General features: G+C 40.7%; 1 protein-coding gene across 6 annotated transcripts in view; it reads left to right on the top strand.

Moving 5' to 3' along the window:
• Positions 1-15,393, top strand: part of ABCA8 (ATP binding cassette subfamily A member 8) — an 86,906-nt gene that overhangs the window by 54,858 nt on the left and 16,655 nt on the right. For 5 of the 6 annotated variants that reach the window (XR_007146926.1, XM_047833032.1, XM_047833034.1 and 2 more), the window contains 7 exons: positions 1,450-1,648; positions 2,134-2,300; positions 5,983-6,116; positions 6,892-7,029; positions 9,746-9,853; positions 13,941-14,114; positions 14,306-14,419. Coding sequence is in view for 5 of the 6 variants with exons in the window: in XM_047833032.1 (XP_047688988.1) it covers positions 1,450-1,648; positions 2,134-2,300; positions 5,983-6,116; positions 6,892-7,029; positions 9,746-9,853; positions 13,941-14,114; positions 14,306-14,419 (1,034 nt within the window). In the remaining variant the exon portion in view is untranslated. The remainder of the gene's footprint in view (positions 1-1,449; positions 1,649-2,133; positions 2,301-5,982; positions 6,117-6,891; positions 7,030-9,745; positions 9,854-13,940; positions 14,115-14,305; positions 14,420-15,393) is intronic. The other variant, XM_047833035.1, reaches the window with a different exon arrangement.

Genomic DNA, 15,393 nt, shown 5'->3' with positions numbered 1-15,393 from the left:
TTCCTAGATGTTATTGCTGTTGACACATAAATCATATTCCAGCACAGGCAAAATTCTAGAGCTCCCTCTGTTATACAGCCCCAAATTTCTCAACAAGAAATGATATCTGCCTGATTTTCAGCTTGCTGTCACTTTTTGTTTACTTGTTTTGGGGGGGTTTCGGCTTTTCTGCCACTGGGGAGTCAACCTGACTCTCCATCCTTGACCATGGCTTACCATGCCTTGGGAGATCTCTCCACCTTTCCACCCTACACCCAGATGTCAGCATGCCAGTGTATTGTACCCAGCCAAGATCCATTCTACCTCAGTATACCTCTTTCTGCTCGTGTGTCCTGTAGCCAGCCCCTGGTGGATTTCCTTCACGGAGGAAGGCCCCATGTACCTTGACGATGTCTTCCACAAGTAAAGAGTCTCTGCCCTTCAGCGTGGATCTTTCTCAGCTTTTCCTTCCCATCTCCAGCCTTGGGTGTGCTGTTCCCACGTATTTGGTGAAGTCCTCATGGGAAAGGATTGGTAAATGATGTAAATTCATTTTGGGACTTGAGTACCACGTGACTCTCGCCTGTCCTACCAGCCCATATGTGACCATAAGAGTTTGTTCAATGCCCTCTCCTTATTCATATCTAAAGTGGTTCTTTCCTTTTCCCATGCCCCTAGGATGAAAGGAGCCATGGGTATCATCTCCCTCGGAATGAGTCTTCCCTTTATGGAAAAAAAAATGTTGTTTTTTTTTTTTTTTACTTTCTTTATGCTCTTGTCTGATGGGTTAAAAATAACTGGTATATTCTCTTGGTAAGAGAGGTGACAGTCTCTTGGAAGCAGGAGATCCCTGAATTATTCTTTTAATATACTGTTGCCCCCTACCTTGTATAAGATCTTTACATCTTCTTCAATAGTAACTGGAATGGTGTGTTTTTGTCTGTGGTTGGACATTTATGGGTGTGTGCTTTCTGAGGTTGGGTATCAGGCTTGTTTTAACACCATACAATGGACAGCATCCTGAGTCTCCAAAGACTGTAGAGCATATACAAGAGTGCAGCCTCCAGTGGTGCGAACAGATTTGAAATCCCACCAGTGCCAACAATTAACGGTTAATCCCGTTTGTAGCATGTCAATTCATAGGTTGTTTCTCTAGGCGAACCCCTGAGATTATTTTTCCCTTGCAAGTGACACCTATAGGCACGCTACGATCTCGCGTATTTGCCCTGACCTCTTGAATGTGTTGTCTGTAGCCAAATGATCTAAGATCTCCTTTCTACTCCTTTTGTTCAAGGCATCCAACTTCATTCATGTTTCTCGCTCATGGCGGCTGCCAGTAGCACCACACAACGCCCACAGTTACGCAGAAGACCCTAGCAGTGTGGACAACACAAGCTCCTACATGCAGTAGGCTCCATAACGTCCAACCAGAGCCCAGTTTTATGAATTGCGTTTTTTCGTATTTTGCAGATATTGCCGCGTGGGGAGAAGCCCCGTCAGAAAGAGCTGGAGATACAGAGAGGCTTGTTGAGACAGAGCAAGTTCTCAGTTCGCTTAATGAGATAAGCCAGACCATAGGCCAAATGGCTCTTTGGAGACAGCAAATCTTTGCGATCGCAAGGGTTCGCTTCTTGAAATTAAAGCATGAAAGGAAAGCTCTTTTATCACTGTGAGTGTCAGAGTGCCACGGGGTTTTTTTCAGTCGCTACATTAAGAAAACAAATCTAAGATGTAAAAGCGAGAGAAGACCATCCAAAAATAAAAATAAGGTGGGAGGGGCGCCTGGGTGGCGCAGTCGGTTAAGGGTCCGACTTTGGCTCAGGTCACCATCTCACGGTTTGTGGGTTCGAGCCTCACTTCAGGCTCTGTGCTGACAGCTCAGAGCCTGGAGCCTGCTTTGGATTCTGGGTCTCCCTCTCGCTCTGCCCCTCCGCCACTCACGCTTTGTCTCTCTCTGTCTCTGAAAAATGAATAAACCTTTAAAAAAATGTAGTTTTAGGGGTAGGCAAAGGGCAAAATACTCAAGAAAAGAGTCCGAGAGCTCTGTGTTGAATTTCCATAAGTTCTTGATGGTATCACGTTCTGATCTGCTCAGGCAGCTTTAAAGGTTAAGAAATGACTGTGCATTCACACTGGCACTTTTCTTCTGGGTAGGCTCTTGATTCTCGGATTTGGAGTTTGCCCTCTTCTCACGGAGATCATCACCATGAAAGTGTATCAACAGAGCTACACTTGGGAACTTTCTCCTCGTTTGTACTTCCTGGCTCCTGGACAACAGCCACGTGATCCTCTCACCGCATTACTGATCATCAACAAAACAGGTAATAATGTGGCGAATACTCCATTCCCAAGTGCATTCACGGTTAAGAGAAACATAAAGCATGCGAGAGAGAAAAAGAAACTTGACTTCCTTACTTCCTCCGTATAAAACTGTTTATGAGGCTTGAGGAGGGTGAATGCCAAGTCCAGGAAGGTAAAGGGACTAGGAAAGGACTTGTCAAGGAGACATAAACTTTCTGGTGGCTGTGGGCAAAATGAAAGCATTTGTATCAAAAAAACACACTTGTGGGGCGCCTGGATGGCTCAGTCAGTTAAGCATCCAACTCTTGATTTCAGCTCCGGTCATGATCTCACAGTTCATGAGTTCAAGCCCCGTGTTGGGTTCTGTGCTGACAGCGCGGAGCCTGCTTGGGATTCTCTATTTCTGTTTCTCTCTCTCTCTCTCTCTCTCTCTCTCTCTGCCCCTCCCCTGCTCAACCTTTATCTTTCTCTCTCAGAATAAATAAATAAACATTAAAAAAGACACATTTGTAACAGCTGGAGCTAGAATTCATGTGCTATTCCATTTATTCCAAGGATACAGTCTAGTGGTTTTCAGTGTATTTCACAGAATTGTGTAACTCTCAGTACAATTCATTTTTTTTGGAATATTTTTATATCAAAACTTTTTTAAAAAAAATTTTAAAGAATATTTTTATCTCGAAAAGAAATCCCATGCTCATGAGTATTCATTGCCACTTACTCTTCCCCAGCTCTGAGAAACCACAAAATTTCTGTTTCTACAGATCTCTGTTACCCTGGACATTTAATATAAGTAGAATTACACAACATATGATCTTTTATGACCGACTTCGTTCGCTTAGCGTGATGTTTTCCAGGTTCATCTATGTTGTAGTATGTTTCAGCATTTTTTTAATTGTGGAAGAATTCCATTGTGGGAATATGCTACATTTTATTTTTCATCAGATGATGGATAGTTTCTCCAAATTATTGGTTATTACGAGTCATGCTGCTATAAATGTCCATGTACAGGTTTTTGTATGAACATACATATTTTTTTCACTTCTTTGGGGTATAAAACCCAGAAATGGAATTGTTGGGTCATATGGTGGCTATATTTAACCTTTTGAGGAAAGGCCAAAGTTCTTTGAACGGGCTGCCCCAATTTACGTTTATGCCAGCAATTTGTGAGGGTTCCAGTTTCTACACATTGTCACCGAAACTTGTTATTTCCTGACTTTTTTTTTTGTCACACTCATCTTCGTATGAATCAAGCAGTATCTTGTAGTTTGATTTGCATTTTGCTAATAGCTACTGACCTTAGGCATCTGCCCATGTGCTTACTGGCCAGTTGTACATCTGTCTTTGCAGAAGTGCCTTTTTTCTTCCTATGTAAGCAATGAATCATATGTCCTTTTTATTGAATCCTAAGTGTTCTTTATATATTCTAGATACAAGTCTTTTATCGCATGCAATAGATCCTCATCATTCACAGGTTATGTACTTGCAGACTTCTCTAGTCAGTAAAACTTATTTGTGACCCCAAAACCAATATTCATGGCTCTTTTGTAATCATTCACACACATGCTCAGATCAGTGGACAGTTTGAGTCACCTGATACACACTTTCCAGCTGAGATGATACGCTGTTCCCTTGTTCAGCTCTTATACTGTAACTAAATATCCTTTCTGTAGTCTATTGAATGCTATGTTTTCCACCCAAGTAGAGTGCACAAGTGCTTTCTAGTGTCCCTGAGTCAAGAAGGCCATGAGATACCTTCCAGAGGAAATATGTGTGTTAAATAAGCTTCGTTCAGATATACATTAGTGTCGTTGGCTTTGAGATCACTGTTACAAGTCAGCAATATATATACCAAAACATATATAAGATATGGCAATCTCTTGATTGGTCAAAGAAATTGTTGCAACCAGAGGCTCACAGGAACCTAAGCCATAATTAAGAATTCACTTGGGGCGCCTGGGTGGCTCAGTCGTCTGAGTGTCCAACTTTGGCTCAGGTCATGATCTCGTGGTTCATGAGTTTGAGCCCCGCATCGGGCTCTGTTGCTGACAGCTCAGAGCCCGGAGCCTGCTTCAGATTCTGTGTCCCCCTTTCTCTCTGCCCCACCTCTGCTTGCGCTCTGCCTCTCTCTGTCTTTCAAAAATGAATAAACATAAAAAAAAAATTTTTTTAAATAAAGAATTCACTAATTCAGTGTTTGTGGTGACTTTATAGAATATATGTACCATGAATAATAAGAATCAGTTGCAAGTTTTCTGCAAATATTTTGCTTCGTCCTGTAGATTGCCTTTTCATTTTCTCATTAGTGTCCTTTGAAGCATAATGTTTTAATTTTTTTAAGTTCTTTTTTTTTTTTTCTGAGACAAAGGCAGTGTGAGTGGTGGAGGGGCAGAGAGAGGGAGAGAGAGAATCCCAAGCAGACTTCGCACTGTCAGCGTAGAGCCCGTTGTGGGCCTTGAACTCACCAACCATTGAGATCGTGACCTGAGCCGAAATCAAGAGTTGGATGCTCAACCAACTGAGCCACCCAGACGCTCTATAATGTTTTCATCCTTACAAGGTCCAACTTATTTTTTTTTCCCCCTGGCTTGTGCTTTTGGTCTCATATCTAGGTAAGCTTTACGTAACCCAAGATCACAAGGATTTACTTCTATATTTTCTTCTAAGGTGTTTTTACTCTTAGTTCTTCCATGTAGGTCTGTGATCCAGTTTGAGTAATTTTTGTGTATGGTGTGAGGAAGGGACACAACTTCAATGGCTATTCAGTTCTCTTCAGGGGACTGAGTGGCCACCAACCTTTCTTATTCCTTTCAGTCCCATGTTGCATAAACTCCATCCCCCCAGGGAGTGAGAGGACTGGAGTCCCGGTCCATCCACTCCCTACTTATGAGATGAAAGCTCTATCATAGTCATGTGAGGCCAAAAATAAGGCCAAATCATCCTTATCCCAGTTCTTCCCAAGAAGATACTGTAGCCCTAGACGTGGCTTGATGAAGGATTCTTGAGTTCTTGGCTATATCCAGAGTGAAGCTTCTATCAAGCTAATTGAGGATAGGGACTAACGGTATGGATTTTTAGCTCAAATGCCAGTTTTTTAGTGTTCTTACCCAAACTTACCAGATTTTCTTAAATTTTTTTTGCACGTTCTGTGTGCCATTAAGACAATCAAGAGATTTTTAACTTGTTGGATTTTTAGTAATTTTTACAATCCGGTTGCTTTTCTGGGAGAAGGTGCATGAAGCTCTTCCTACCCTCATTCAAACAGCTGTTATTGAGACACATTTTGAAAGTCAATTAATAATCTCGCAGTAGTGAAGTGAGATTTAGCGATTTTTGTAGTTGATTAGTAGTGATTATCCGTGTCATTAAACCCTTAATGTTTAATGACAATGTTAATGGCCACTGATGGCAATATTCTAGATAAAAACATCATTCCAAATGCCATATGGTGCTCAAAAAAAGACTTTCACCTTTCACATTAGCAGTAATCAGAAGCAAATAAATATATTATGAACTAAACGCCATCACAGGTGAATAGATTTTTAATTCACAGTAACAAGTATGTTCTTACGTGGAAAGCTATCCTGATAGTCCATATGATGGTAAGGATCACATAATGACATTAATTAAAATTTTATTGTACAACTTGACATTGATTTTCTTAGTTTTATGACACACCTAATATATTTAACTGCAACACAGGGGCAAGCATTGATGACTTTATACATTCTGTGGACCATCAAAACATAGCTTTGGAAGTGGATGCATTTGGAACCAAAAATGCCCTAGATGACCCATCTTATAATGGAGCCATCATAGTGTCTGGTAATGAAAAGGTATGTTGGTCTCTGTTTCATAATTTTTCCCCAAGATGTGGAAAACCAATACGATATCGATGTACTCAGCTTTCCACTTCAGGAAATGAAATGAAAAACAAAGAATGCTTGCATTCATTACTCAGTGAATTGTAGTCATTAATATGATGAATAATTCATATTTTAATCATTGTCTACCAACACAAGCTGTGTGTATTAGCAAAATAAACACTATATAATACCCCCTGTCAAGTGCATATTTAAGTCCAAAGAACTCAGATTTCCTCTCAAGGATTTTAGAATACATATTTTCTGAAACTTCTGTTTTATTCTTAAACAATAATACTTGATGCTAGCCTTCCCCCAGATGTCTGGTGTCCTGAAAATTAGATTCAGTCTATATACTTGTTCTGTTTTACTTACACAGTGTTTTGCTTTATTTGACACCATTTAAAAAAATTTTTTTTTTTTACATTTATTTATTTTTGTTAGAGAGAGATAGAGCACAAGTGAGGGAGGGGCAGAGAGAGAGGGAGACACAGAATCGGAAACAGGCTCCAGGCTCTGAGCTGTCAGCACAGAGCCCGACGTGGGGCTCGAACTCACAAACCACAAGATCATACATAACCTGAGCCGAAGTCGGACGCTTCACCGACTGAGCCACCCAGGCGCCCCTATTTGGCACCATTTTAAAAACAGGATTTTTAAAATTTTAGATATTGAATTTTGACCTCTTTAGCAAACAAAAAAAAAAAAAGACCTTTGAGAATTTATAATTTTGCTTTTTATATTTTAGTGTTACAGATTTTCATTAGTATGCAATACCAAAAGACTAAATTGCTTCCCAGTTCTCATGGATATTATTAGTAATGCACTACTTGGAATGGTTAAGCCATCAGCACACATCCAAACTGATAGAAGTACATTTTCAAGGGTAAGTATACTGACTCTCTCTCCTCCGTCAGGAATCTGGTCTCTCCTGCACTAAGAATGTCCCAGGTCACTTTTTTAAGTGCTGCAATCTCGTTCTTATTGAGATTGAGTAAATGGCTGCATAATAAATCATGACTTGGTTCATGCTAGCTCTCTGGTTTTAAGAAATCAGTACACTTTTTAGAGCTTCAATGTTTTCAGTAATCTCTATACCCAGCATGGGGCTCAAATTCGCAACCCCAAGAGTCGCATGCTCTACCAACTGAGCCACCCAGGGGCCCCTGGAGCTTTATTTTTTTTTTTACTTTTTTTAATGTTTTATTTATTTTTGAGAGACAAACAGAGACAGAGAATGAGCATGGGGAGGTGCAGAGAGAGAGGGAGACACAGAATCTGAAACAGGCCCCAGGCTCTGACAGCTCAGAGCCCAATACGGGGCTCAAACTCATGAACTGCAAAATCATGACCTGATCCGACGTCGGATGCTTAAGGGACTGAGCCACCCAGGTGCCCAGAGCTTTAATTTTTTAAATGCAAAACAGAACTCTTTTTCAAAGGGAATGTGAGGTAATGAAAGTGAAGTCAGGAACCACTGAGACTAACGCAAAAATAACAAAAGTAGGAAGGAGGGAGAGAGACAGAAAGAAGAAAAGGAAAGAGAAGGGAAGGGGAGGGGAGGGGAGGGAAAGGAAGAAATTGAAGTCTTATTATTACTTTTAGAAATACTACAGAGAAAAAAATTTAGGACAAGGTTCAGACCAACATTGCAGGCTGGTTACACTAGAATTATTCCAGTTCCTTGAAATAAATATTCATTATTTGGGCCTGCCAGCTTTTTCATACCTGGGGCAAAAGAAAAAAAAAAATCCCTATTTCTAAAAAAAAGGCCCATGTGATTGGATTGTGTACAGCCTTGTAAGTTTGAAAACCAGAATACATATTAGAGTTTGTAATTGTTCCTTTTTGATGATTTCCTAAATATATTGCTTCCACTTAGAGAGTTCTTTGAACCCAGAGACCATGTATTTTTAACCCTACAGAATATTTTATACCTTGAGATAAGGCTGAGAACACGATAAGCACCAAGTAACTTATTTGTTAAATGTATAAATGAATGTCAGAGGTCAGCAAATTATCTATATTCCATTCAAATCTAGGGTTTTAGAATAATATATATATGGCTAAAGACCATTTACCCACGTGTATATAAATGGACCTTGTATCCATCATTTCCACACACTCTGTAAGATTTTGAGTTGACTTCTCACAACATACCTCATGGTACATTCAGCAAATAAAAATTCCTTTCAGTAAGGGTGTGTAAGAAGCTTAATCACTAAAGCAAAAAGTTTTAATCATTCATCAGTAACTAATTTTAGACTATGCTATGGTTCATTTAATTAACCTCCTATCCATTTTCTGGTTTCTGAGGGAGGATACCATAGTTGAGCATATTTCCATCAATAGAAACATTCCGTTTTAGCTATGATGAGTTCGATACCAACTAACTACCTTACTTGACCTTGTTTCATGTGCTCAACATCTGAACTTTAGTATCTCCAGCAACTCAGGTTATACTCTATTTGGATTTACCTGTTCGTTGCTCAGGTAAGAGTTTTTGGGAGTTTCAGACCTTGCTTCTGTCCTGCTCAAGTCAAAGGATTTACCACTGAGTACTGAACCCACCCCACATGCAGGGTGTTCTTAAAAGATTCTGTCAATAACCTTAAATCTCACCTTTCTGTCTTGAGAAAGGGTGTCTCTGATGGCCAAGCTGAAGATAACCAGACTCTGGTTATAAATTTTTTTTTTTTTAATTTCTTTTAACGTTTATTTCTGAGAGAGAGAGAGAGAGAGAGAGCGTGAGCATGGGAAGGGCAGAGAGAGAGGGAGACACAGAACTCGAAGCAGGCTCCAGGCTCCAAGCTGTCAGCACGGAGCCCTATGCGGGGCTCGAACTCACAGACTCATGGACCATGAGATCATGACCTGAGCCTAAGTTGGCCGCCCAACCAGCTGAGCCACCCAGACACCCCTGGTTATAACTTTTCTCAGCAATGCGTGTAACTAAACACCTTTGTGGATCACGAAAGTGATGTGGAAACTGTTTTCAGGGCAGTCAGTGCATCTTCTGTCACTAAAGACCCTTCCAAACAGGAGCGACATTGTGTGTGAGCAAGTGCCAAGGTTTTTCATGGAGATTCCACCTCCCTTTCTAGTACTGTACTTTATCTCTACTTTGGAAGCCTCAACCAATATTTTTCTGGTCTCACGGTGTACCTAGAAAGACACTTACCATCACTGTGCCCGCAGAACATCCGAGAGGATTTTTGAGTCAGGCTGTCGCATTTGACGTAATTAACTACCCGTGAAAAATGAAATGTTCCAACTGTGACTTGTCATTATTTACTGTTTTCACATCAGAATACATTTTAGAATCCTAAAATAAGAAAATGGAAAATCTCACCCCTCTTTTGTTTCCCAACGGTGTAATACTTACCAGTTCAGTCTCATGCTTGGAGTCACTTTCCTTATCCCTGTAATTGGGTATAGAGCCAAGAGTCATGCTGCATAATTGGATGGAAAATGAAAGAGTTTGGGAACCTCAGTGGGGACCTAAGGAGGGAGTACATGTCATCAGTTTAATATTTTTTTTAATGTGTTCCAGAAAGCAAATTTTGAATTTGTTACTCAGCTCGTTATATTTGCATTTTCAGGAGTCACAGAGAAATTCGTTTGTATTTTGGGAACATACCATATTATGGGCGATTTTGGCATCCTCTTGTACTCCGTATATTGCAATGAGCAGCTTCGATGATTATAAGGTAATAATGAAAACTTCATTACTTTGTATAACTAGAAGGTGAAGGTGAAAGTCCTTCCACAAGGCTTGGAAGGGTTATGTTTCTGCCCTCAAGGCTTACTACAAAGTTATAGGAGTGAAGAATGTGTTGTATTTATTTAGGATAGTCATATAAGCATAGGAAACAAAATAGACATTTCAGAGATTATCAGTTGATTTTCAGTAAAATCTGCCAGAGAATTCAGCAAATTGTACCGGAACGACTTGATAGTGGTATGAGGAAAAAAAATAGTGTTCTCAACACTCACCCCCCACCATACACAGATTTTATTTGAAATGAATCGTCGGTTTTGTGGTAAGCAATTATTTCTTGCTTAGATGGGGCAGAATGAGCATATATACCATCAAGGAAAATGAGAACTTGAAATTCGTCAAAGTTAAAACCTTTTGCTCTTTGTAAAGCACCAATAAGAAAATAAAAAGCTTCGGACTGGGAAGAAAAAATATCCACAACACTCGTACATCTAACAAAAGATTTGTATCGCACATAAACGAAAATTGGAGGGTTGCATGGTCCCTGCACAAGGAAAAGACAAAAATTTGTGAAGCATTCCATATTAAAAAAAAAAAAATTTTGTACTAAGAAGATAAAGAACTCTTACAGCTCAGTAGTAAAAGATAGCCTAAATTTTAAAAATGGGCAAAATATTTGAACAAATACTTCACTGAAGATATGTGGAAGGAAAATGCTCCCATGAAAAGATGGCTAATATCATGGGTAATCAGGAAAAGAGCCCCCAGGAGATAGCTCTACACACGAACGAAAATGAGTAAATGAACATGACCGAAAATATCACGTTTGGGAGGATATGGAGAAACTGGAACTGTAATGCGTCATCGGCAGGAACATAAAATGCACAGTCACTTTGCTGAGCCATTGGGCGCTGTCTTACAAAGTGAAAAATGCACTTATGGTGTGGCCTGGAATGTCTCTCCTAAGTATTTACCTGGGATAAAAGAAAACCTCTTTCCACATACAGACTGGTACATTCACGTTCTTGGCAGCTTTATTCATGATAGCCAACTCTCTGAAACAGCCCAGATTTCCATCAAGCTGTGAATTGATAGAAATCCTTGGGTGGCCAGACCAGGGGATGTTACTGAGCAGTACAAAAGAAGGAACAACTGATAAATGCATCAGCATGCATACGGGTCACAACCATTACACTGAGGCACTGAAGACAGGAAAGAGTAAATACTGAATGATTTCATTTATATGAAATTCTCAGAAAGGTAAAATAAATTTGCAGTGACAGAAAGGACCTGTGGTTTCTGGTAACCCTTGATAAAGGCTATTAACTCCAAAGGAGCATGGGAAATTGGGGGCGGGGGGGTAATGTAAATGGTCTATACTCTGATTATGATTGTGATACAGGAATCCATACATGTGTCAAACCCCACGCAACTGAATACTTCATAGAGACATTTTTTATGGTTTCAAAATCACATTTCAAAAAAGTTAGAGAGAGAGAATTGAAATAAAGGAACATGGTATGTTGAAAATGTGAGAACAAAAAAAATTTAATGTTTAACTGACTATACATTTCCATTCACAGACACTCTTTCGTTAATTGCCATGAATTTTTGATGTATCTACCGATATTTGTTTTTTTTTTTTAATTTTTTTTCAACGTTTTTTATTTATTTTTGGGACAGAGAGAGACAAAGCATGAACGGGGGAGGGGCAGAGAGAGAGGGAGACACAGAATCGGAAACAGGCTCCAGGCTCTGAGCCATCAGCCCAGAGCCTGACGCGGGGCTCGAACTCACGGACCGCGAGATCGTGACCTGGCTGAAGCCGGACGCTTAACCGACTGTGCCACCCAGGCGCCCCTAGAAGATTTTTGGAGCATCTTTTAAGATGAAGACTGATTCAGTAGTTCTGGAGTAGAGACAGATTTTGAGTGGCAGTCATGGGGGGATGGATTCATATGACTCATCAACCCAGGCCAACTCACGTTAGCTTTACTTGCAAATCTCAATAGAATGTCTTTTAGTGTCTCCATTTTTGTAACTTGACTGCACAGAGTGACCCTGCATAAGGATCTTGATCTGTTCCTCTCCAAAGTGATTCTGTTGTCCGAGGGAAGGGAGCGCTGTCTGTCCTGTTCTCTTCCTAGTGTAGAACGTCTGGGGAATCTTGGGAAACACCATTTGCTGGCCTGAGGTAACTGTCAGGCATCTCGTAGTTAACACTGTCCTAACTTAAAATGACTCCCAGGGGCACCTGGGTGGCTCAGTCAGTTAAGCCTCAGACTCTTGGTATCGGCTCAGGTCCTGATCTCCCGTTTCGTGGGATGGAGCCCCACATCGGGCTCTGCCCTGAACAGAGCCTGCTTGGGACTCATTCCCTTTCTCTCTCTCTCTCTCTCTCTCCCTCTCAAAATAAATAAATAAACTTAAAAAAAAAAAAATGCCTCCCGTAGGAAACGCGGACATTTTCTTTCTCTGGTCTGTGAAACGCCTCAATCCCACCATGTTCCTCCCAACCCTTTGGCCACTGTCTGTCTCCTTTGGAACTCCCCATTCTTCTCCATTGTCTCTAAACTCTGAACTCCTTACATCTCAGTCCTAGGCTCTCTCATCATTCTTGATGTCATTCTGTCCTAGGCAAACTCATCTAACCTTATGGCTTCAAACCCCTTTTACCTACCCATCACTCAACAGACTTGATCTCTAATTTCTTTCTTCTTTTTTTTTTTTATTTTATTTTGAGAGAGAGAGAGAGAGAAAGAGTGTGCCTATGCGGGGGTGGGGGAAGGGGACAGAGAGAAGAGAGAGAATCCCAAGCAGGCCCAGTGCTATCAGCACGGAGCCCAGTGCAGGGCCAGTCCCGCCGCCGTAGGATCATGACCGGAGCCGAAATCAAGAGTCAGACGCTTAACTGACGGGGTCACCCAGGCGCCCCAAGATCTCTAATTTCTCATGTTACCTCCAGTGCGGATCCAAACTCCCTTCTCCGGGGTTGTCACTGGGAGAATCACAGACTCTCCAACTTAACCACATCTCCAAAGCTGAATTCATGATGTTGTTGAACGGGTACCCCCTTTCCGCATTTCCTGCCCTCCAGAGCTGGCAGTGCGGGGCACTCACTCGGTCAGTAACCTAAAACCACCATTCACCCCTCTCCGGGCTTCACCACAGATCCGTCCATCGCCAAATCCTTTTCAGTCGTGCCAACTGACTGGGCCGGTGCTCAGAGATTTTGACACGCATCCTTAGGTCAAATTCCATCTCTGACAGGGGCCTATTTTAGCCAACCAGAGACCATCAGCAAGTGAACTATTTTTGAAAGAAAAGAAACGTATTCAAAATTGCTTAACGGTTTATTGTGATTGCTTCATTGGTGCCCAACCCCTCATCACTTGATAAGTAGTTTTAAAATATGTAATTTAGTATGCTTCTTCAGAGACGGGCAGGAATGCAAGACACGTAGTATTTACGAATGTAATAATATTCATGTACGTGTGCATAAATATTTGGATGGGTAATAAATATTTGAATGTGTGCTATGCCAAAACTACCCTAATGTATCCTTTAGTTAGAATGAAAGGAATAAAGCCATTTCGTATGTATATAAGGTACATATCGTGTTATGTATTTATGTATAATAGTAAATAAAACATAATATTTTATGTATAACCTTTATATGTATATAGACACGTGTAGAGAGAGACAGCACAAGACTTCACAGTGAGTCAAAGCAGAATCACCCTGATGGAAGGCCAGCTGCTTAAATAAACCACCCTGTTCCCATAGATTGTTAATCACTGTTTTGTTTACTGCAGTGTTAATACCTCAATTACACTGAGACCTTCTTACACGTATTTCCACTGGGTGCGTGACGAACATCAATATTGTTAATGAAAGCAACAAATTGACCATCTGTGTTTGGAACTGTCCGTATCCCTTGGTCCCCATAATGCTTCTGGCCATGATGCAGAATTATTACAAAGGAAAATTCTGATCAAATGTTTTCTTACATAATCCACGTTTTCTGAAAGCTCCAACTGAACTAGCACTTTGTGTCTTTGCTGTTTTGTAATCAGAACAAAGCTCAGTCCCAGCTCCGGATTTCAGGCCTCTTCCCTTCTGCTTACTGGTTTGGGCAGGCGCTGGTGGATGTCCCAATGTACTTCCTGATCTTACTGCTTATGTATTTATTAGACTACGGCTTAAACTTCCAAGAGTCTGCGTTTGTAACTACAAATCCGACTATACAAGTAAGTGACGATATTCATAGAACAAATATCGTTGAATGATTTCATGAAAAAAATTGAAGATGCGAATGATATTTGTATTGTCATAAATTAAATCGCTGTAAAACTCTGTGCTACAGCAGTCTTTTGGCTCCTGATGTGTTTCTCGGGTTGCATTTGCCTTTGACTGAACGTCACATTCCTGTTGATTTCAGATCCTCTGTTCTATTGGCTATGCCTTCTCACTTATCTTCTTGACATACGTGATTTCGTTCATTTTTCGCAAGGGGAGGAAAAATAGTGGCATCTGGTCTTTTTCCTTCTTTATGGTAAGTATATTTTTTGTGTACAATTCTAAGCCAGTACTTAAAGTTTGCCCTCAGTAGAATGATAAATTAATATCATAATCTAAAATATTTTGTTATCTTTATGCATGATCCTTTTCAAACTCTGCATGTTTTTCTCTTCCTCATTTCTACCCTTGTCTCTCTCTCTCTCTCTCTCTCTCTCTCTCTCTCTCTCTCTTTTTAATGTTTATTTATTTTTGAGAGAGAGCAGGGGGAGGGCGGCAGAGAGAGAGGGAGACACAGAATCCAAAGCAGACACCAGGCTCCACGCCGTCAGCACAAAGCCCAACACGGGGCTCGAACTCACAAACCGTGAGATCGTGACCTGAGCCGAAGTCAAGACGCTTAACCAACTGAGCCACGCAGGCACCCCTACCCGCAGGCACCCCTACCCTCCTCTCTTTTAAAAGTAGCCAAATTGTTTCTAGAACCATAAAGTATTTGCTAGAAGGAAACCAGGAAACCATTTGTATCTTCTTTACTGAAAAACAAAGAAGCCCATAGACCTCCACGAGATTACGAATGTTGTTGCTACGAATGTTGTTGCTAGCCTGGTTAAAACTAGAAACCACTTCTCTAGATTCTACTAGAATTAATGCCACAAAAGCAACACTTATTTTATCTAAACTAGGAAGGAAAAGTACATGTTATCTCCTATTACCTATTCTAATTTCCTGTCATTCTGGCTGCCAAAAAGTAAATTATTAATTCAACAAATACTAGTTGACTTCAGGACACCTGGGTAGCTCAGTCAGTTAAGCGTCCTATTCTTGATTTCGGCTCAGGTCATGATCTCACAGTTCGTGAATTTGAGCCCAATGTCAGGCTCTGCACTAAGAGTGCAGAGCCTGCTTAGGATTCTCTGTCTCTCTTTCTCTCTCTGCCGCTCCCCTGCTCACTCTCTCTATCTCAAAATAAATAAATCAGCTTTAAAAAAAAATGTGTATTAGTTGCCT

The sequence above is a fragment of the Prionailurus viverrinus genome, chromosome E1 (assembly GCF_022837055.1).
Source record: "Prionailurus viverrinus isolate Anna chromosome E1, UM_Priviv_1.0, whole genome shotgun sequence".
NCBI classification, from domain to species: Eukaryota; Metazoa; Chordata; class Mammalia; order Carnivora; family Felidae; genus Prionailurus; species Prionailurus viverrinus.
Note: the sequence above shows the minus strand (reverse complement) of the source record. Positions and strands in the feature narration are given on the sequence as shown.